This window comes from Mixophyes fleayi, chromosome 3 (assembly GCF_038048845.1).
Source record: "Mixophyes fleayi isolate aMixFle1 chromosome 3, aMixFle1.hap1, whole genome shotgun sequence".
NCBI classification, from domain to species: domain Eukaryota; kingdom Metazoa; phylum Chordata; class Amphibia; order Anura; family Limnodynastidae; genus Mixophyes; species Mixophyes fleayi.
The window spans coordinates 32,778,319-32,802,062 of NC_134404.1; the positions used below are offsets into that span (position 1 = coordinate 32,778,319).

At 40.8% G+C, this 23,744-nt stretch overlaps 1 protein-coding gene across 3 annotated transcripts in view; it reads left to right on the top strand.

Moving 5' to 3' along the window:
- The window catches only part of CD2AP (CD2 associated protein), a 71,202-nt gene extending 48,565 nt beyond the window's left edge, over positions 1-22,637 (top strand). For 2 of the 3 annotated variants that reach the window (XM_075201344.1, XM_075201346.1), the window contains exons 6-18: positions 2,005-2,207; positions 3,304-3,391; positions 3,673-3,767; positions 4,420-4,518; positions 5,221-5,257; positions 6,000-6,065; positions 9,227-9,386; positions 11,553-11,695; positions 15,632-15,744; positions 16,145-16,225; positions 17,746-17,942; positions 18,079-18,142; positions 20,218-22,637. In XM_075201344.1, the coding sequence (XP_075057445.1) occupies positions 2,005-2,207; positions 3,304-3,391; positions 3,673-3,767; positions 4,420-4,518; positions 5,221-5,257; positions 6,000-6,065; positions 9,227-9,386; positions 11,553-11,695; positions 15,632-15,744; positions 16,145-16,225; positions 17,746-17,942; positions 18,079-18,142; positions 20,218-20,259 (1,388 nt within the window). In that variant the 3' untranslated portion in view covers positions 20,260-22,637. The remainder of the gene's footprint in view (positions 1-2,004; positions 2,208-3,303; positions 3,392-3,672; positions 3,768-4,419; positions 4,519-5,220; positions 5,258-5,999; positions 6,066-9,226; positions 9,387-11,552; positions 11,696-15,631; positions 15,745-16,144; positions 16,226-17,745; positions 17,943-18,078; positions 18,143-20,217) is intronic. The other variant, XM_075201345.1, reaches the window with a different exon arrangement.
- The last annotated feature ends 1,107 nt before the right edge of the window (positions 22,638-23,744 follow it).

Consider the following 23,744-nt stretch of genomic DNA (forward strand, 5'->3'; position numbering starts at 1 on the left):
CATATTGTGTCCGCTCTGGAAATACAGGGGAACTGTTAGTAGCAGACAGAGTACAGCTTCTGTTTGTTATCAATATAATATGCTGTTTTCTGCTGCGCTTGGCACCCTGATCCCATCACACACACACACACACACACACAGCACGGATAACGTGTAGACAGAAATGGTTCGTTTAGGGTTTGCTGGTGATCTGAATAGCACTGAAGCTCTCCTATAAAGAATGTTCAGGTAGTAATGGAATGCTGCACTTGCTTTTGCCGGCGTGAATGTAAGTAGACCTAAACAGACCTAAATAAACTGGTTATGTTCACTGTTATAACTGTACAGTTCCTCGAATATTTTATTTCTACATGTCTGTATGAAGTTAGACAACCGAGCAGATATAAATATTCCTGAGTGTTAACTTTTTTAAGATCTTGACTGTCAAATAGGTCTTTCTATAGCAAGTAGTCCAAGAATAAAAGCATTTATGGTGGGACCCAAAATACCAATCCCGGCCAGCATCTGGTTTGGGGGTATAGACTTAATTCTGACAGACATTGTCTGCCTTCGTTAATGGTGGCAATTGAACTGTGTGTGTGTGTGTGTGTGTGTGTGTGTGTGTGTGTGTGTGTCCAAGGGTTGGTCGGAGGTACTGAGTCGGCCTTGTGGAAATTTTTCCTTTCCATTGCTGCTGAAAGTGCCAGACATAGTGATAGGGGAGCAGTTTTAGCTTTCTCTGTTATTGATTAAAAAAAAAAAAAATTGTGTGTGATAGTTTCTGTAAATTGTAATAAGGCTATTACTCACGGTGTGCTGCCATTGGTGGATTGTGCTCATTTGCATGACAGGTAGACTTTTTAGTACTGGAGTGGGATGTTTTGTGGTCAGCATTTAACTGTATCTGTTGAGATGATTCTCTTTCCCTACTGAGTCAGACATCATTGTGTTCGTGTTGCCGGAGGTGAGATCTCTTTGAATCGATTACCATTCATTAACAAATATTGCGTGTTGATTGCAGCATATTGTTATATTGGATTTTGAGGATTTTGGCCTCCGTGTGTCTTGGTGTAACAATTCCAAATTTATAACGAAAGAAAAATGCCTAAGTAACTCCTAAACTGTAATTGAACAGTTGACGGTACAACCCAACCTTTTACAGAACATGGAAGATTTTCAGCATTATTGCTCTTGGCAGTGAAGATTTATTACATGTGCAGCTTGTATGTATGTGTGTATGTGTGTATGTATGTATGGGTGTATGTATGTATGGGTGTATGGGTGTATGTGTGTATATGTGTGTGTGTGTGTATGTATGTATGTGTGTGTGTGTGTGTATGTATGTATGTATGTATGTGTGTGTGTGTGTATGTATGTATGTATGTGTATGGGTGTATGTATGTGTGGGTGTATGTATGTATGTATGTATGGGTGTATGTATGGGTGTATGTATGTATGGGTGTATGTATGTATGTATGGGTGTATGTGTATGTATGTATGTATGTATATGTATCTTTGTATGTATGTGTGTGTGTGTATGTATGTATGTATGTGTGTATGTATGTATGTGTGTATGTGTGTATGTATTTACCACTTACTTGCAATATATTTTATGTCTATTCGTTAAAATATCTCTTTATTGTGGATTTGATTTCTGTTATCAGTCTGACAGCTGGTAATATGGGGGTTTAATGGGGGTCCCAGGTGTAATGTGTTCAGTTTACCAAAGATAGAGCTGACAATAGTCACACTATACAGTGTCCAACATAATTGTAAATGGGTCATCCGTATGTAGGCTGAGGATGCTTGGTGGATGCCCTGTATTTCTCCGTCCATTCTCAGCCGTTTGTTTCTCATACATCTCAAAAATGTAGAGTGTTGAACGATGTCTACTGGTACGTTCATTCAGCTCTCCTGGGGCAATAGGACATATTATAGCTGTGGCACAAGTGCCTGCACATATAGACCAGAGCGCAGGAACCTCCGACAGGAACAGTTTCTGAGCTTGTGTCCTCTCTTCCTTAGCTGAACCTCCTGCCGCCACCATTGCTTCTCCTGCGTCACCCGTGTTATTTCCGGCTAGTAACTCGGAAGCCTCTCCGACGGTGACGGTGGCACAGCCCAAGAAAGTCATGGGAGTCGGTTTTGGTGATATTTTCAAAGAGGGAAGTGTGAAACTCAAGCCGAGGATACCGACCTCCGACCCTGAAGTCAAAAGGCCTGACAAGGTAAGTGCTACCCGGATCTCCACGCTGTGTGTAAAAGGGACGACTTACTTCTTGTAAACAGTTAGTTATATGACCTTTATTAACTCCTTACTGGCCAGAGGTTTATTGAACCTTGGTTTTTTGTTTGTTTATTTTTAAGCAAGTTAGAATAAATATATTCATTTGATTGTGATTTACAGGAAAACATAAGTAAAAATAAAGGGGAAACACTATTTTGGATTCTGCAAACATTATTTCCCCAAAAATAGACCAATTCTATTTACCCCAAACTGTGTCTCATTTTCCGGATCATAGGGGTTCCAAATGTGTGCTTTTTGTAACGTATAACATGTACTTGTATTGGGGATAATTAAGGTGTTAAGTTTATGTTTAACTAATAGAAACACAGAATTTGACGTCAGATTACAGCCAGTTGGCCCATCTAGTCTGCCCGTTTTTTTAAACCGATCGTAACCTCAAACCCTGTTTGATTCTTTATAAGGATATTTTTATGTCTATCCCAGTCATGTTGGGGGGGGGGGGGGGGGGTGAGAGTAAGTAAATATAATCTCTATTATCTGTCGGCCATATATTTTTATATCTATGGACTTATTTCTTATCGCTGTTGATCGGTATCGCTGTATCTGTTGAGTATTCTCAGCTGCCACTGTGATAAAATAATGTTATATCGGGGAAAGTCTTCATTTTACAGATGAGCCCCTTAGAAGCAATGTGAGCGGGACTGTCTGACAAGCCAGCTACTATTAGATATAGTTTCCTCTAACCTGTCTGTCTGTAAATGGATGTGACATCTCCCTTAGTGTGGTCCTTGTTAGATGCACATAGCTTTCATTTCTATTCAGTACCCATGAGGGCCAGAGTGTCATTTACTGCTGGAATCGAGGGCCACATGGTTGTCCTCTATAACGAGTTTTGGGACATGTGGTGCTGTATTTTATTGCCGGTTAAGGATTTGCGGTACCTGCTGGTCACAGAGCTGTATGCGATGTTACATCCCAGGATTGATCGTTGCATTGGATTATTTGTATGTTAAGCTGGAAATAAATGCGCCATAAAGCACATCTTTAATTTGATTGGCGCCATTTCTGTTTTGCAGCCATCACCTACTCCAACACCAGCGACAAAAGTGTCTCGCACTCCAAGTTCAGATCTACCAAGGACAGAAACCGACAGCAAACCTAAAGGTGGGATGTGAACGGGTGTGTGATGTGTGGATTGTACTTTTTATCTCGCTCTGCAATGTAATCTGTGCAACGGGAGAATCGGGAGGGTTTTTTATTAAGGAAAAATAGCAAAGTACTTGAAAAGTGATATCTCTATTAGCTCATTCTAGTAGATATAACCTGTGTTTTAGTGATAATTCTACGATTGTGGTATTTGTTTTTGGGCTCTTAGAGACTCTGCCAATGCTTAATGGTGGAAATATTTCTATATAGCCAATGAGATTTATTTCCTTTCTCCACAGCCAAAGAGATGTGCAAGGCCCTGTATCCTTACGAGGGCGTAAATGACGATGAGCTTAGTTTTAAAGAAGGGGACTTGATCCACGTAGTAAGTAAGGTAAGTTTTGGACGGATTAGACTAGGCTTCTCCTCCCCCTCTGAAGTTGTTATACCTGTGAGATTCGATTATCAAGGCAAGCCAATAGAGTAACATCTGGATTTCGTATGGAATGGATGTTTGTGGGTTTTTGATTATTATTATTATTATATATATTTGTTACAGCCTGAATAAAAGCCCAATTACAATGTACACTTATTAACACACAATTATTGACAAAAAATGAGCTGTAAAATATCTTGGCTTTTCTGCCATTAATGCCTTGGATATTATTTAATATAGCTATTATAGGCAGAGGATCCTGAGACGCTGTAGTCATGTGATCATTCACAACCAATGCAATGAGTGCTGACAGCCTGAGGATGTCACAGGCTCTCACTTGGTATGGATGATATGTACTAATATTTCCAAAAACGATCTCATCTCAGACAAGTGAGATCCATATTTGCAAAATGGTAGCTACTATTGCGTAAAGTGTGTGGAACATAATGTATAATTACATAAACCCTTTAGTTGAAGACACAATACTAGCGAGGCCTTCTGTGCATTGCAGGCCAGAGTGTCCCAATGATCTGCGGCATTCAGCCTGTCTCAGTAGAGTGAAGGAAACACTACATTCGGGTCTTGTAATAATCAGGGTTTTTGTTATCAGGATACAGGAGACCCGGGCTGGTGGAGAGGAGAACTGAACGGTAAAGAAGGAGTTTTTCCTGACAACTTTGCTGCTATAATCTGCGATTTTGAAAAGGAAGTAAGTGTGCATTTATATTTCCGTTCTCCGTTCTGTAGACACATTTGTAAAACGTGTTTTGAAATGACCACATAGAGCTGTACAGATGTCATGGAGGATAATTAAAGTGGGCAGTTCAATATTACTTAATAGCACGGTTCTGAAGAATATTAGCATGAACTCTAAATAGAATCTTTAAGATTTAAAGATGTGTTTGACCAGGGATAGAGCACCCATTGTATTAATTTTTCATAGCCTAGGTACACACGGACGTGCAGAAGATGAAGTCTGTGTGTGGGGGTGGGGGGTAATACACTTTGTATCAGAATATTCCAATGTTAAAAACACACAAAACAGAAGTGGAAGTGGCTCAATCAATTTCTAGGTTCATAGCAGGTGCTTGAAAGGGGGGGGAAGGGGTTCTACAGAAAGGAACAAACAGAGAACAATCACCCAGCGCACTGCTATAACCAGCAAAGGTGCTGCTATATCCACTTGTACATAAAAATGCAGAATTGTCAGTTGCACACAATTGCATATATATGGTAAGACAACCCCTGGCGCCTGGGCACCAGGACCAAAGCTGTTCTGTAGGAGGCTGCTGGAGAGTACCTCTTTGGATGGGTATATCCACATATTTAAAAATAAATAATTATGTAACAATACCCTTTAACCCATCATGCCGTTTAGCTGATAATTCTGAATAATTTTGTTTTCTTACAGAAGCCAAAGAAGCCTCCACCCCCTACAAAAAGTCCGGGTATGTAACAGTGTTGTGCTAGCGTGCTGATTAGACCTGTCCACGATGGGCTCCATATAAGGTTGTGATATAGAGTGAGACGGAGCATTCTGAATGCTGCGGCGATCTCGTGCTGGTGATGAACTCAGTGATTTCCTGTTCCTCTTAATGGGGACAATAAGTTGGGAGTTGCCGTGATGATATCATGTCCTGCGTTTGGTGCTGCGCTCAAAGGATTCTGAACCTGCTTTACTTTGTGTGCTGGCACATTTTGCCCAATGTTAAACAAATATTCAAGTGCACAAAAGTGTCGCCTCTTATAAAGAGTCCCTTTGCCTGTCTTCTTGATAAATTTAAGCGATTGAAGCTAAACCGAGCACAATTTTTAAGAGGAAAGTAGAAACAATATATTAAACGAAAATGGGTGGCTCTCTGAACAAACCAAGATTCCTTACATTCCCAAATTAATTTGGACACCAGGGGGCAGTGTGCCGGAGTCTCCAGATGGCTTTTATCTCCGCTGAGCAAGCTAATTGCTGGGGCATTAAGGACTGATTCACCTGTAGCCATATGCTTCACGAAACATATAAAAGAAACAAACTAGTGGTAGTGTCGGGATGATGCATTTTCAGGTTTCCGTTATGTTTTACTTTACCATGTTGAATACTTGGTGTTTTTTATTGCTGATTGTTCGTTTTTAGTTTTCACTGTAAAAAAAGAAAAAAATACTTTGGTGCACTCACTTATTCTTATCCTTTCCTAGTAGTACCAAAGCCAGAGCTTCGTATTGGAGAGAGGAGGTTCACTCCCACCAAACCAGAAGAGAAAGGTGACCATAAGATGTGTTTTCTGTGTTACCTGCTTTAGCTGGAGTGCAGGGATCTTATAGGCTGATGTCTGTGCGCACATCTACAATGGGTTTATGGGCTCCACCAACTTGTGACTTCTTCTAATCTATAGTCACTGCTTGAGGTTTCCTTTTTTAATATTAATATTGCCTCATCACTTACATCAGGGATTTTGAGTGCCATATTTGGGGTTGAAACAACTTCTAGCCAAGTATTACCTGTGCCAGCTCTAAATACTGCCTACGCCAAGTATTACCTGTGCCAGCTCTAAATACTGCCTACACCAGGCAGAACCAGTGCCAGCTCGAAATACTGCCTACGCCAAGTATTACCTGTGCCAGCTCTAAATACTGCCTACACCAGGCAGAACCAGTGCCAGCTCGAAATACTGCCTACGCCAAGTATTACCTGTGCCAGCTCGAAATACTGCCTACGCCAAGTATTACCTGTGCCAGCTCGAAATACTGCCTACGCCAAGTATTACCTGTGCCAGCTCGAAATACTGCCTACGCCAAGTATTACCTGTGCCAGCTCGAAATACTGCCTACGCCAAGTATTACCTGTGCCAGCTCGAAATACTGCCTACGCCAAGTATTACCTGTGCCAGCTCGAAATACTGCCTACGCCAAGTATTACCTGTGCCAGCTCTAAATACTGCATACGCCGGGCAGTACCTGTGCCAGCTTTAAATACTGCATACGCCGGGCAGTACCTGTGGCAGCTCTAAATACTGCATACTCCGGGCAGTACCTGTGCCAGCTCTAAATACTGCATACTCCGGGCAGTACCTGTGCCAGCTCTAAATACTACATACGCCAGGTAGTACCTGTGCCAGCTCTAAATACTGCATACGCCAGGCAGTATCTGTGCCAGCTCTAAATACTGCATACGGCAGGCAGTATCTGTGCCAGCTCTAAATACAGCCTATTGCAGGCAGTACCTGTGCCAGCTCTAAATACAGCCTACGCCAGGCAGTACCTGTGCCAGCTCTAAATACAGCCTACGCCAGGCAGTACCTGTGCCAGCTCTAAATACAGCCTACGCCAGGCAGTACCTGTGCCAGCTCTAAATACAGCCTACGCCAGGCAGTACCTGTGCCAGCTCTAAATACAGCCTACGCCAGGCAGTACCTGTGCCAGCTCTAAATACAGCCTACGCCAGGCAGTACCTGTGCCAGCTCTAAATACAGCCTACGCCAGGCAGTACCTGTGCCAGCTCTAAATACAGCCTACGCCAGGCAGTACCTGTGCCAGCTCTAAATACAGCCTACGCCAGGCAGTACCTGTGCCAGCTCTAAATACAGCCTACGCCAGGCAGTACCTGTGCCAGCTCTAAATACAGCCTACGCCAGGCAGTACCTGTGCCAGCTCTAAATACAGCCTACGCCAGGCAGTACCTGTGCCAGCTCTAAATACTGCCTACGCCAGGCAGTACCTGTGCCAGCTCTAAATACTGCCTACGCCAGGCAGTACCTGTGCCAGCTCTAAATACTGCCTACGCCAGGCAGTACCTGTGCCAGCTCTAAATACTGCCTACGCCAGGCAGTACCTGTGCCAGCTCTAAATACAGCCTACGCCAGGCAGTACCTGTGCCAGCTCTAAATACAGCCTACGCCAGGCAGTACCTGTGCCAGCTCTAAATACAGCCTACGCCAGGCAGTACCTGTGACAGCTCTAAATACTGCATACGCCAGGCAGTACCTGTGCCAGCTTTAAATACTGCCTACAATATATTTCTTGTCGGCTAATTGTAAGTTGTAGCCGTGCTCAGTGTTCCATCTGGTGCTGTGTTTAGATTTCTATCGATCCCCAGGAAATCCCACAGGATTTGTTTGTTTATTAAACCATGTAAAAGAAAGTTTTATATTACATGTTCTGGTCCATCTTCTGGCTGATTTGTATTGTACTGACCTTTCATATCCTCTTGTTATGGATGGTGTAATAAAAACTATCCTTCTCGCCCTCGTATTGCTTCCAGGGAACGTTGGCACACTGTGGTTTTCTAGTTTTTCTGAAACTAAAAGTCCCAGGCTGACAGGGCATTCTAAACTAATGAAAGGTCATTTAAGCTCTTACATAAGCATTGGTGCCTGGTAAAGCTATATTCTAGGGTACAGCTTGTTTCTAGGTATAACAGTCTGACAGTTGGTATTGTTGTTTCTAGGTATAACGGTCTGACAGTTGGTATTGTTGTTTCTAGGTATAACAGTCTGACAGTTGGTATTGTTGTTTCTAGGTATAACGGTCTGACAGTTGGTATTGTTGTTTCTAGGTATAACGGTCTGACAGTTGGTATTGTTGTTTCTAGGTATAACGGTCTGACAGTTGGTATTGTTGTTTCTAGGTATAACGGTCTGACAGTTGGTATTGTTGTTTCTAGGTATAACGGTCTGACAGTTGGTATTGTTGTTTCTAGGTATAACGGTCTGACAGTTGGTATTGTTGTTTCTAGGTATAACGGTCTGACAGTTGGTATTGTTGTTTCTAGGTATAACGGTCTGACAGTTGGTATTGTTGTTTCTAGGTATAACGGTCTGACAGTTGGTATTGTTGTTTCTAGGTATAACGGTCTGACAGTTGGTATTGTTGTTTCTAGGTATAACGGTCTGACAGTTGGTATTGTTGTTTCTAGGTATAACGGTCTGACAGTTGGTATTGTTGTTTCTAGGTATAACGGTCTGCCAGTTGGTATTGTTGTTTCTAGGTATAACGGTCTGCCAGTTGGTATTGTTGTTTCTAGGTATAACGGTCTGCCAGTTGGTATTGTTGTTTCTAGGTATAACGGTCTGCCAGTTGGTATTGTTGTTTCTAGGTATAACGGTCTGCCAGTTGGTATTGTTGTTTCTAGGTATAACGGTCTGACAGTTGGTATTGTTGTTTCTAGGTATAACGGTCTGACAGTTGGTATTGTTGTTTCTAGGTATAACGGTCTGACAGTTGGTATTGTTGTTTCTAGGTATAACAGTCTGACAGTTGGTATTGTTGTTTCTAGGTATAACGGTCTGACAGTTGGTATTGTTGTTTCTAGGTATAACAGTCTGACAGTTGGTATTGTTGTTTCTAGGTATAACGGTCTGACAGTTGGTATTGTTGTTTGTTGCCAAATGGATTTTTTTTTTACATGTTTTCATTTCTCATTGCAGAAGAAAAGCCATTTTTGGATCTTAAGCCTTCCAAACCAGCTGCACCTCAGGTACCTCCCAAGAAACCCGTTCTTGTAAACAAGTCCAATAGTCTACTGAAGCCAGCCACCGTCCCACCCAAACGGCCGGAGAAGCCAGCGTTCTCCACTCAACCATCCAAGTAAGATATGTCATGGCCAGGGGTTGGAGAAATCGCCTGAACTGCTAAAGACGACTCTGACGGGATTGTGTGCTTACTACAAGCACTAAGGCTGGGTACACACTGGGGGGATTTCAGCCGACTATCGAGCCAAACGACCGCTGGGCCACATATCACATTAGTGTTTATCATCTTGCTGTCTACACCACATCATATTGAAGTGGAACTATTTTCCATTGATGTTTCATACCTTTTATTGTATTATAATAAATGTCTATCTTTTATACAACCAATTGAAGTATATTTAGTTGAATATTAGGTATCCAGACTACTAGGTTAAATATCTGATGAGCGCCCAGCATTGTAATCTATTGAACAACAATCATTCCAAAGTGCCGATTGTTGTTTCATTTGGTTGGTCCCACTGCTTGGGACAAGTTTATTAATCACCTTCCGATCCTGCAGTGTGTATGTAGTCACGATCACAATCTCTGTAGAGTTTACAGAATCATGGTCTTTACGGCCGATGCCAGCAACGAACATGTCCCGGTGACTAAATGTAATGACCGCTGTAGATTGAAACGAAATATTCAGTCTCAGAACAAATTATTCAGAGTCACAGAAGCTAATGAATTTGGTGAGGATGTGTGTATAGCTATAACAAGGCAGCTTTAATCGGTGTGACAGGAATGAATGAATATTGTTCTCTCATTCTGTAACCAACTATAGGACCAGATGAAGAGCACAGATCTGAAGGTAAATCGTGTGTAGTGTGTGTGTGAATCGCCCGACCGGTCGGACCTTCAGTCATAGGAACACTCGTTGGTCTAAAAATTCTCCAGTGTGTACCTAGCCTTACTAATTAAATGCCTTATCTGTAATTAGGATGGGTTCCCAAGAATCTTTTCTCTAGATGTCTACTGTATGGAACCACTAGAACACTTATTGTATCACTGGTTCCATAAACTGCTGATACAGCTAATGAGGTCCCTGGTTCTTGTTCCTTTACAGCTCTCCAGACGTAACTGCTTTTGCTCTCTGGCACCAATATAATGTTGCTTTATTTTTCGATAGATGTTAATTAGACTATACGGACATAAATCAAACTGTACAGGGAGCCTAAGTGATGAAAGTCCACCTTTTACTTCACCTCGGTGGAGGCAGCCACGTTGGTGTCCTGTATCCACGCTTCTATCTACGTATGGTGTATATTGTGTGCAGCCTGCACTAGTTGTTGTGCAGAAACTAATTGGCATAGCATGCTGGTTTCCTCAGCGCTCTATTTGTCTCCAGAATGGAATAGATTGGTCATGTGACTGCCCGTGCGTGTCTGGCACTCTCGTGTGTAAGTAATTACTAAGCTGAATAGTGAGCACAACAATGTCAACAATGTCTCCATGATATCTTGATTGACACCCTTCCTCCAATTAATTGCTGGTAGGTAGACTGACTCTCATTACAGTATCTGGAGACTACTTTATGGCTTTTACATTGCTTAAATCATGTGTGTGTTTTAAAGTACTCATATATTTGGTTTGTTAAGCAGACGTGACTGCTCCCCCCACCCCCCTCCGATGCTGTTCACATGATTCAGTCTTGTATTGGGTGCACGTCAGTTACTATCTGCCTTTTAAAGTGATCGCCTGTCCCTGGAATGTAAATTAAATGTTTAGCGTAGGCAGGTGACCTTTTCAGCAGCTGTGGAACTACAAGTCCGAGCGTGTTCTGCAAGACTTTGGCTGCACTGGTAGTTCACAGCTCATAAGCAAGAGGTGGTCAGTCTGCTGTAATTCATATATGTGATTTAAAGATCATTGATTAGATTTGCTGACTCCGGTCACTGCAGTATGTCTCTTTTAGTAGTTGGTTCTGCTCCATATTTTATTAATGGGAGCAATTTGGTAGCGTTAAAATGCTGTTGGTTGATAGCTGGACACACAGCTCCACCTAGGGACTTGCAGAAGGTAGTGCAAGTAAATACTTTTTAAATGACATGTCCCCCCAGCTATTGGAGTATCTTCTTGATGACAAACTAGAACTGACAATTATACTTTTTTATTTAACAAAATAGTAGAATTTAACATGTTTAACAAGTTTCTTTATTAACATTTACTCTGTAGTATTGAGCTCATGAAACACATAACATGTTTGTCCTGATAATTAACTCTGTGTTGGTTTTTATCTTAGGCCCAACGGGGAGTCACCTCTTAATCGGCCCAAGTCTGAACCTGAGCCATTTGGTAAAACAAAGATGGATCTGGAGCAAATATTAAGTCGACCAAAATCCATAGAGGTTGAGCCAAGTGCAGTGAAAAGCCCAAAAGAAAACGGTATGTAAAGGCTTATATACCAGCTGTGTATATGGAGAACCCCCTATTAATGCATGTGATCAGTGGTACGTGACAGCTCTCCTCTGACGTGTCTGTGCATCGCCATCTCTCCAAAGAGGATTTGTTTTTTCCGTCTTCGGACTTCGTTCCTGTTTGTGTAATCTACATCCTGCTTTTTTTCTATGCGTTTGTGTTTTCTTCTTGAAAGCAAGGACTCGGCCGCTTGGTCTTATACCCTGATGTGTATATCAATAGAGACGGCAGACAGACTCTAATCTAGAGCCTACAGATTGACAAGAATTGTTTTCTGTAAACTCAACCAGCTTCTGTTCTCCAGTTTCTCCGTATGTAATTTGCATGATATATGTAACAAGTCAATATTTGTAATGGATTCCCCAAATTATTGTGGAGTGTGCAAAATACAGTCCATCTGTATTTATATTTCCATCCTTTTCTTTCTTTTTTTTTATACGCTCCAACACAAAGCTCTCTGCTTATGGATCGTGTTGTACAAATGTCTCCATCTTCATGGGTTTAGCATGTGTGGTCCGTTATGTAAGCAACGGACGTCATCTTCAGCCACCTATTGGTCATATTCACGCTGTAAAATACGTTGTTTTGCTAGACTTTCAGCAAGGGGATGACCTTTAATTTTAGCAAGTAAATATTCCAGTTTTCATTTCAGGGGTCTTAACACTGAAATATGGCTTAATTGCTTTCTGAACACAACAATTCCCCTGCGTGGTAGATAGGAATCGCCTCTTCTATGTGTCCTAATTGGGTTTCTCTTTGAAAGCCAGACATTCTCCGTTTTTAATCTTTGACATATCTTGTATCTACTACACAAGTTACCTTACTTTATTCCTACAATTATTTCAAACATCCGTCTGTTTGAATGAACACCTTCTCTCAGACCTATTGAACATAAAGCCATTTAATATGGTGTAGAAACTAGCTGAAGAGTCTTCAGCGGAATGTTATATCTGACTTTCTACTTGCCTTCCAATAACCTTATTATCCCTGTAGAAGAATTATTGCACAGCTAGAAAATCTGTATTAAATGTGTATAACTATACTACATGGGGCATGTATGTGTACTTCCGATATATCTGAACACTTTTAGATGGCATTGTGCTTCTATACAGAGTATATGTTTCTTGTGCAAGAAGATATACATTTTGACAATTCAATACGTAAAACACTGCTTAATGCTGTGATAATAACCCCATAGATCAGTGTAATGGTTTCACTCTGATGCAAACATCAGTAGGTTGTTCATCTGCCTGCACCTCGCACTAACCTCTCTCGCTCAGCATGCCTGCACTCTGCAGCTTATGATAATGTTTTTTTTTCTTCTGCTTTGCAAAGTAATTTTTGTTTTGAAATCTTTGTTCTAGACATTCCTCTCCTCCACTTTTCTTTCCAGATTTTGTTTCCTCTCCTGTTTGCCATGTACCCCTTCTTTCGTGTCAGGAACTTCCCCTACCCTTCTCCATTTTGGTAAGATCACGTTCTTTCACAGAAGTCCACAGTGTTACCTAGAATAATTAGCGCAAGGTTTAGCGCCATGATTAGCGTTTCCGCTCCCTCCTGCCCGGCAGATTAGACGTTTTGCTCTGTTTCAGGGTAGAATCGCTTCTCTGATATCTATATATTGCTTTTGTCTCTGGTAATCGCACCTGTTGCTGAACGGGCCTAAAACAAGCTATGTAATAGGTGGAACGCCTGTGGTACATGGGTGTGAAGGTTCCTATTGAGCTGCGTGTTTCTCTATTCAGTTGGAAGCAGAAAGGACCTTTGAAGGGTGTGATTGAATTGAGCAGTGTAGAGATCGTTGATGCTGTAAAACGGGCGACGTGTATACAGTTAATAATATCCCCACGAAAACACAACATGCAACTCAATTGGTGGTTTCACACCAGTGTGCTGATATCTAGCGCTTTTGATATGAATATTTGTAGACTCTGCTGTAGATAATATCTATATAATTAGCGAGTAGTGATGTCATCACCTAAGCATTGATTTGGAAGGCTGTTATCTGATATTATCTCCCTATGGTTTATGAGGAATTCCATAATCTGTATAAACTCATTTTATTTTTTTGACCCTTCATCTTTCCTTAGTAATGTTAATATATGCGTAATACCTGTAAGTATTATCTGTATTAACAGTGAATGTCGGTGTTCTGAAAGATTACCAATACTCGCCATAGAAAGGTATATGCAGGTTGTGTAGTATCTCCTATTGACTGTTGTATGATTGTTACCACAGTGGAGGCTTCCTTAGGGGAAACTCCATTTTGACTTGAATACTCCTTTAACGGCTTGATTCATTGTTGCAACAAACTTTCTGTCATTCATAGGTACTTTATTATTATGCAAGGGGTCCATGATTTTATGTGTTGCAAATGTATTCTACAATATGTATTCATTGTACTAACTGTCCTGCAAGGTTTGCTAAATACATAGCATCTCTGTCCAGGTCCAATGCAGACAGGATACCAGAGCTGTGTCTTATCACAGGGACATAGAAATATACACCTCCTCCTGATATTAATACATAGCATCTCTGTCCAGGTCCAATGCAGACAGGATACCAGAACTGTCTTATCACAGGGACATAGAAATATACACCTCCTCCTGATATTAATACATAGCATCTCTGTCCAGGTCCAATGCAGACAGGATACCAGAACTGTCTTATCACAGGGACATAGAAATATACACCTCCTCCTGATATTAATACATAGCATCTCTGTCCAGGTCCAATGCAGACAGGATACCAGAGCTGTGTTTTATCACAGGAACCGACAAATATACTCCTCCCCCTGATATTAATACATAGCTTCTCTGTCCTGGTCTCCAATGCAGACAGGATACCAGAACTTTATCTTATCACAGGGACCGACAAATAAACTCTTCTCCCAGATATAAATACTTAGCTGAAATCACAGAAGGAACCCTGGAAAGTAAAGCAGCATTTTTAGTAAATGTTGCAGGAGGGCATGGAAAAGCCAATAAATCAGTTGTTCGAAGGTGGAAAACCCGTTTCAGAGCTCCGTCTGCTTTGGACATGCAAGAAACAGTTGTTTCATTAATTGTGTTATTTTATATGAAAATGTGCGCTCTCTTTTTGTGAATTATATTTTTGACTTCTCTAAACTTCTGTAGTAAAATGAATGAATAATATAAGACGTTCGTACCCTGCAGTAGTGGGAGTGGTTTGGTAATGGTCCCAGACGTTTTAGTAGATTACTAGAGCCGGCATTTTCAAATCAGCAGAGTAGCCTGTTGGAGACAAATGTGAACATGTTTATCGGGCTTTATGTAGCTTGACGGTCATAGTACCCAGCTGGCTAATGGTCTACAGAGCTGAGACTGGTATCCAATGTTACGTATAGTCCTTTTTAATTTGTCTTACCATTCATCTAGTACCTGGGGTGGTCGGGGAACACATGCCTTAGCTCCTGCACAGAGAACAGGTCTCCAGGGTAGCATCTTGGGACTGCTGTTTGAGTTATAAGTAATGTTCTTTATCCTTAGGAGTTCAGTTGTGGGTGCTTTGTGTGCTGGATGTTGGTTATTTCATGTAGTAATTAGCATGTTTATAAATACAGCATCGGGAGGATTGTGTGAGATGATTGACTTCCTTAACTGTTATACATTTCATCATGGAAGAGTTTTTACAGCCTCTTCTTTACTTTACTAAAAATATATCTCAATAGATCGGTCATTTAGAACTTTGGCATTCAGTTAAGGAATATAATATTCAGGGACCTTTGACAGTTTTGATGCGATACAGCCAGTGCCAGTCCTGCTGAACTTACAAGTGTATTCTGTCCCCTTCCATGACAAGTAATCTGTATTAGTGTACAGACATGGGATGCCTAGTAGTACATGGGAACCTTAAGTCTGTGTTTTATTTCTGTCCTCTTAGAGCTAAGTTTTGATGATGTGCTGCCTACCTCAGACAACCTTAACCACCCCACTGCCAGCAGACCAAAGGTGCCCGGCAAGAGGCCTCCTGGCCGTTTCAACGGTTCGAGTCCTGTAAGTATTGAGGATGGAATTGCAATGGGAGACTCGACGGTCTTTAAAAAAAAAATATGCTGGCTACTAGTTGTAATTGAAGCTTGTTCCGTGTCACATTCTGCATTTATAGCAATAAAACTGCCCCCTGCATAGGTGGTGACACCCGCTGTGCGCTCCTGGCAGGGAACAAGCGCACAATGACCTGTATCAGATTGCGGGTTTTTTAGGCTTATCTTTCTTGACGCATTTTTAAGGTTCTGCAGCATTTGTTTGTTTTTGTGTTTATTGTCATTTCATTTTTAAAAGCTCTGTAATCTGTCAGATTTTGAAGTCACAAAGTAATGAATGTTGAAAGCATTGTCTGATTTTGAAGATGATGCCAAACTAGTCATTATTACCAGTTTTGTTTTTCTTCTAGAACTGTAAAGAGCTGACTGACAACCAAAAGATACATCATACCGAAGAAGTGGACAGTGCCATAACCGTAGACGTAAAGAAGGTACCTAATGCTTAGTTCTACATGGCAAATTGCCATGGTGCCTAAATAGTCACCAACTTGTGTGATATCTGTATAGCTCAAACCCTTCCCAGATTTCTCTCAGTGGCCCATGAATTCAGTGTCACTTTGACCACCCATACTGACCGCTGCACTCGCACACAGACATGTACATCCGGCTTCAGCTGTCCTACATAGAGTGGGAGTTATTTAAATGTCAGAGGGAACATAAACCTTTAATAGTAGGGGAGAGGGGGGGTTTGTTAGTCAGTTGAGGGTGGAATTGGAAGGTCTTCCTGTCGAGCACAAACACTGGGTGACATTAAGTTGTAACGAGCATAAGTTGGCAAAGTCTTAGGGCTAGATTTACTAAGCTGCGGGTTTTAAAAAGTGGGGATGTTGCCTATGGCAACCAATCAGATTCTAGCTTTCATTTATTTAGTACCTTCTACAAAATGACAGCGAGAATCTGATTTGTTGCTATAGGCAACATCCCCACTTTTTCAAACCCGCAGCTTAGTAAATCTAGCCCTTAGATGTTTACTTGCGAGGTTGCAAAAAGCGCACACTGCTTGGGCAGAAGAAACTTCTTTAAAGAAGCTTGGTGACCAGTGTTCAAAGTCTATAGATCATCACCACTTATTTATATAGCGCCACCAATTCTGCAGCGCTGTACAGAGAATATTTATCATTCTCGTCAGTCTCTGCCTCATTGGAGCTTACAGTCTAAATTCCCTAACATACACACACACACGTTAGTTTTTAAAGCAGCCAATTAACCTAGTAATATGTTTTTGAGCACAAAGAACATACAAACTTCACACATTCCCTGTTTGGGAATCAAACTCATGACTCTAGTGCTGTGAGGCAGAAGAACTAACCACTAGGCCACTATGTAGCTCTTGTAATACGAGTAATAATACATTCTAGGTGATGGTAAATGATAGTTTTGTCTATAGGCTTCATCTCCCCAAATCTAGGACAGCAGCTTCTCCTTAGCAATTATTGATCATTTATTCTCTAAGGCAGCCAACCCCCACACATTGTTATGTCCAAATGACACGTTCTGTCTTCTGCGCTGCACATATACCCTGCTCACCTGTATATCCATCCCTACTGAACAGCTCTTAGGAGACGGGACCTCTCCACCCTTATATCAGGTCTTCACTCCTCTTGTTCCTGCCCCCAATGTATAGCACTAGGCACCACTTTGGTGCTTTACAAGTACCGCTAATGTTAGATCAGCGAAGGACTCAGTGCTTGGAAAATGTTTTCCTGCAGACCAAGTTGTATAAACAGTACAAAATAGTAACATGTTTTGGAAGACGGAGCAACTAGATGGACTATCCTCTGCTATGTTTTAGATGTAACGTATACATATCATGTCCTCTATTGCTGTTCTGATGACATCACTTGCTGTTCTGATGACATCACTTGCTGTTCTGATGACATCACTTGCTGTTCTGATGACATCACTTTTCCTATGTTGTAGGTTATTTTTAATTTTATTTTTTTTATTTTAGCCATCGGTTTCCACATCCTCAACCTCCGTTTTCACCCCCACTTCAACTGTGTCAAGACCAAGCACCACCCCCCAGCATGTATCGCCGATCCCTCTCTTTATGGATATCAACGATGGGAAGAAGAGCGAGATGGAGGAGTTAAGAGCCCAGTTAAGCGAGCTGATAACCATCGTGGATGCGCTCAGGAAAGAACATAGGTACCTGATGCTGTGTTTGTGTCAGTGATTGAGGTTTATTGTAGTCCTACTCTCTAGCATCACTGTGTATCCGTTGTTGTGAAAGTCTTTGGTGCAGAAAGCACGTCACGCTTCCATGTATTTTTATTTCTCCTAGGAAAGAAATTGATAAAGTAAAAAAAGATTTAGAAGAAGAAAAACTCAGACGTACCAGTTTAGAAGTAAGTGAATTGTGTGACGTGTCACTGCAGTTCAAGTCTTTACTGAAAGAATGGTGATTTTTGTAGAACGATACTGAGCCAGTATTGGAAAGAGACAAATCATGGGAGACCGCTGTTCTGGAATGGTCTTTTATGGCCCCCTTCAAATTCCTGCTCACACCTAATGTCTTGTTTGTACTGTTCTACCAGTCAGAGTTGTTAGGTGCATTACTTGCCTTAGCCTGCTGGTGGCACTGTTGTGAAGAAGCTGTGGAGAACAGTAAGCGGTATGAGCTGTCTCGACCAATAACTATATGGTTGGAGATAAAATAACCTGTAAAGCTAAAATACAAGTTTCCTTATTTAATATTACAAGTAATGATATTCACAAATGGATGTATAAAAGTTTCAGGAGACTGAGAACTGAAGATTGTTAGGATGAGTCCTAGAGGAATAATTTTCCTGTGTATAACGGACTGTCCCTAAACTCACTGAAGTGCACTGTAGCCGTTCTCTCTACCTGAAATGACTGATAATAGAGAGCAACAACTTGCCATCATCTGTGTTGTTGCACTCACATGTTAGGAACCTGTGCTATAGATTAATCAGGTATGCTTCTGATCGCTGGGCTGTGTGACGAAACGCGTCGGCCTTGCCACCTGAAAAAGCTGCTTTTTCTAAATGCTGCTGCCATAGACTGTGTTTGTCAAAGCTGAATTGGATGCGTTTTTATTGGTACCTGGGATTGACAACTCCTCGGTATATCAGCAACCTACATTATACAAGTTATAGGACCCTGCAGCTCTAACCCTCCCATATAAATTCTATCGGGCTGCAAGAAGCTTCCTAATCTGTGAGTGGAACAACACAGAAAGGTTCTCACTATAAATATATGGTGCAGATATTGACTACTCTTCACCAATCAGAATGTGGAACTATTGTATTCCTATTAGAGTGAGTCTATAGGTTTATACAAGGGAGCTTCTTAGGTAAGACTGGAATCTTTTTAAATTATCAATTTTGTATTCATTAACAGCATTCAGCATCATACTGATATGGATTGTAATATGTTTTTACCATGATTATAATTTGTTTTATATCTCAAGTAAATTCATCCGTTAATTTGTATTTTAGGCTTAATTTCCTTTCAGACATTTTCCCCCATTCCTTGGCCCCTCCGCTTCGGTGGTAATCGTTTTTACTATTACCACTATTCCGACATGTTTAAGCCCTACAAATAACCTCCGAAATTATGAAAAAACTATGTGAAAATAAACAGACTTGCCTTCAACCTGATGCTGGACTTCTCCGATGAAAGCACGATGCTGACAGCAAGTGGTTCCGATAGAACAAGTGTTCGGCAGTGCAGGCTGATGTCATCGCAACGTCTGTCAATAGAAATTTAAAGCGGCAATGTCGGGTTAAGTGTTTAAACACTTAACCTTAGGGGTCCCCACATTGCCGTTTTAAATTTCTATTGACAGACGTTGCGATGACATCAGCCTGCAGTGCCGAACACTTGTTTAATCGGAACCACTTGCTGTCAGCATCGTGCTTTCATCGGAGATGTCCAGCGTCGTGTTGAAGGTAAGTCTGCTTATTTTTACATCTGTTTTTCATAATTTCAGATTTTATTTGTAGGGCTTAAACATGTCGGAATAATGGTAATAGTTAAAGCGTAACCAACCCCCTTTGTTTAGTACCACTGCCTGGGTCGCCCCATAAGTGCCTCTGGCCCCCACTACTGCTGTATTCAGCTCTGCATGGTCATTATGTTAGACACAAGGCTTTTATCCAAAGATGGATTTTCTTTATTATTTATCCCTTTCAATACTAGATCTCCCATAAAGTTCTATAATAAACTTGTCACCATAACTGTTTTACCCCAGTGCAGTGTCAGATGGGGCATCCACTGTAAAAAAAAAAAAAAAGTCCATTAGCTCACCTTTACTATATCACCTATACAAAGTAATCTACAAGGGGTCCACATCTACCCTAATGAGTAAATTAATCTACAGATGCCATTTTCCATCGGCGGAACGCGTCATGCATCATGTAAAGTAACCAGTTGCTGTTTGTTTTCCCATCCTCCTTAGATTGAGATTGACAAGCTGAAGAAAGCCGTTCAGTTGACATGAGGCGGCCTGTTCCTGCAATCTCAGAGTTCGATGTCCGTTTCAGATATTTAATGATCTGTCTTTTCACGTTCATGGAAGCATGATTAAACCTATTGAGTTTCTCAAAAGAAGACATTTTTTATTTTCTTTTTTTGTTCTGCCAATAAGATAAAAGGGGCCTTACTTCTTCCTGTGCTGGAAACCGCAAACCTTCTCGTTCCTGGTTTTGCTGGAATATACTACTGAACTTGTATGTAAAGAGACGGAATTCTGTATCAGACTTTTATTGAATACTTATATTGTCATTTTTTTAAAGAAAAAATATGTTTATGCTCTGAATATGGTGATATATCTTTACAAATAATCTGTAATATAGTCTTATCAGGGGTCCAAAAATAGCCTTAGATTATTGGTAGCTGATATTTTCCTATACTTGGAAAGGGAAATATTTTTTGACAAATAACTTTTTTCTTTTTCTGTATATTTTAGCTTTCTTACTCCGAATCGCCCACAGTTGTGCCTATGCACAGCCCGAGTATTAATAACAAGCTGTGTATAATTAGATTTCTATAGAATAGTAATATGTTAATATACTATGTTGGAAGCATCTGACATATGAATAATGAGTAAGAAATTTTTTTTTTTCTTTTTTTTTCTTTTAAGTAATATATACATAGAGCTGTCACTTGCACTAGGATACGTTCAAGGGATTGTGTTAATCAATGCAATTTAATGGGAGCATTGCACTCACACTGGATTATTCCCTTATGCATCTAGGAAAATCATTTCACATTCCTCATCTAGATTCCTTTTTTTGTATGCAAAATTAAATCTGCCGTTCTAACTCAAGGCTTTTTGGCCTGCCGTAGATAGCACTATGCAATTATTATTTTTTTTAAATAATTATATATAATCCTCTCCCCCACAGAAAATCTTTAAATAAATTTATATTAACTTACTCCCATTTCATCAATTAATTTTTTTTTTTCCCCATAAAAATCCGTTCAGCCAAGTGACAGTATAAATGGTTGGGTTCAGATTATTTTCTTGGCTTCTTCTAAAATATTTGTGATCGTCTATAAAAAAAAAAAAAAGAAAGAAATATGAATTGGTTTGTCATGTTTTGCTTTTTATTTTGTTATATATTTTCATATATCAGTATCTGATTAGCTGCTATGGACTGCTTCATTGAAATGTAAATCAGTAAGTGATCACTTTTTTGCCTTTTTTTTTGGATCGTATGGCTTCAGGACTGTTCCTTGCCCTAACACTGCCTGAGGTGGCCAGTTTTGCCCACCAACCGCGCCCCCACCCTCTTTGCCATATTAAAATGATGTTATGGCAAATGCCTCCTGGCTTTTGGTGGGCTCTTCTTTTCCCCATCTCCTGTTACTGCTGCTCTCCCTGAGATCAAGAAGTGGCACACAGTGTAAGCGTAGGACTAGTTGACAGCGCGCCTCTTACTCTTGAAGAGCACTCTGTGACTAAGGGAGATACCGACAGAAAGCGGAGTTTTATATCAGGACCATGACGTTTCTTAAGGCATAACTTTACTATGTGCCCCATACCTCCCGCTGTCAATTTGCGCTCCTCCTGATGTATGTTAGTGGAGAAGAAGCAACAGTAATTTAAAGGGCTAGAGGGAATTATTGACCAAACTGACCCCTTTTCTGCTGTTCCCCCACATTCTGCTGCCTGAGGCGAGGTACTCTGCTTGCTTCACAATAGTAATGCTCCTCTATGGTTTGGGTGCATCTTGGATGCCAAGGATGAGGCTGAGTAATTCTGCTTAGGCAGCCTGTGGCTCCTCAGCTGCTCCAGAGTTTCAAGTCCTTCTGCAGTAACTGGAGAACCCCCTTGGTTGCTCATCTCTGCTCTAAAGCATTGCTGTCCCAAGTATTGAAGAGGGCAACATATATATTGCAAGCATGTGCTCATGCACCGTATACTATAAAAAAAAAAAAAAATGGTCATAATAGTCTATGAAAATTTCGGATGTTGGCGGGCCACATCCGGCCCACAGAACGCCAGTTGGACAGCCCTGCTCTAAAGCATGCTCAGACTTGTTCTTTAAACAGGCATCTGCATGTAGACAATCAGTGTAATCTGAAAATGTAAAATATAACCAATTATAAATGGCCTTTTTTATGTAGCAATAAATTTGATAAAAGTGCAATGCGATAATTTAACAAAGTAATTCGTTGGAAGCTGCTATGGATGTTTCTAGCCATGCAAAGTGTCACACTAATGTCTGTTTTATGTGGACAAGAGAAAAACATTTATACTGAACATTCCAAACCCCACAAGGCTGCTTATGTCAGCGCATTGAATGGACTGTTTACAGGTGCTGTAATATAATGCATGCTTTCAGGGCAGTTAATAAAATGATTGAATTTTCACTGAGTGTTTCTCATTTTTATTATCTTTCTGTTCCAAAATCCTAAATTCACAATAGTGGTCATAAATGTTTTGCACATTTCTCTAAAATTGTCTAAATAATATTGTTCTATAGTCATTAAAGGAGTATCTTTCACTCTGCTTTGCTCCTGCAAAGGTTTGTCATCTTGTGCTAGTTTTGTGAATCCTCACAGTAATTGTTTTGACAGCTGTCATCTGAAGCTAGTGCTGTGAATCCTCAAAAAGGTGATGGTGCAAAATCCTAGACACTTTGCAAATCTGGTTGCGAAAAGAAACCCATTAAGGACCACATACATAACAAGTGGTGGAGATTCTGTTGTCTGAGTCCAAGCTTTAAGTTTTTGACAAGTGGCTCTATTTGGCACAAGTCTAACACTATGCATGATCCCAAGAGCACTGTTCCTACAATGAAACATGGAATGCTTCTGAGATGCTGCTTTGCTCCAGATACTATATAACTTGCCAAAATAGAAGGCAGGATATGGGCAAATTGTGGAGAAACACCTGGCGAAATCTGCATGAGACCTAAGATGGGATTATGTTTAGATTCTAGCAGGACAATGTCCCGCAGAAAAAGCCACATTGTTGTGGCTTTAATTTAAAACCAATGTCCTAGAGTCACCCAGTGAAAGCCCAGACCTCCATCCCATAGCAAATCTGTGCAATGATTGGAACATTGCAGTCCACCACTAGCCCCCTCCCATTCTAATCACACTCAAGCAGTATTGCAAAGGAGAATGGAAATTGCAACATTCTGACATCCAAAGCAAGTGAGCAGAGAAGATGTAGATTCTAGCTGGACAATGACCTAACCATAGAGTAAAAGTTACATTGGAATGGTTTAAATAGCAGAATGTATTTGTACCTGATCGCCGATTAGATGCATGGGCAAAACTGATCATTGAAGGATCGCTCTTCCCATGCATCAAAATGCTGCCTGATTTTGTAATTTTGGCACAAACCCTTGCTGGCAAATTTTGGATTTCATGTCAGACACCTTTTTGTTTAAGTTGGTTCTTATTAAAGCTGTGCATACAGTATGTAATATTTTATAATAATGTGGCCACCAGGTGGTTCTGTTGTATCTA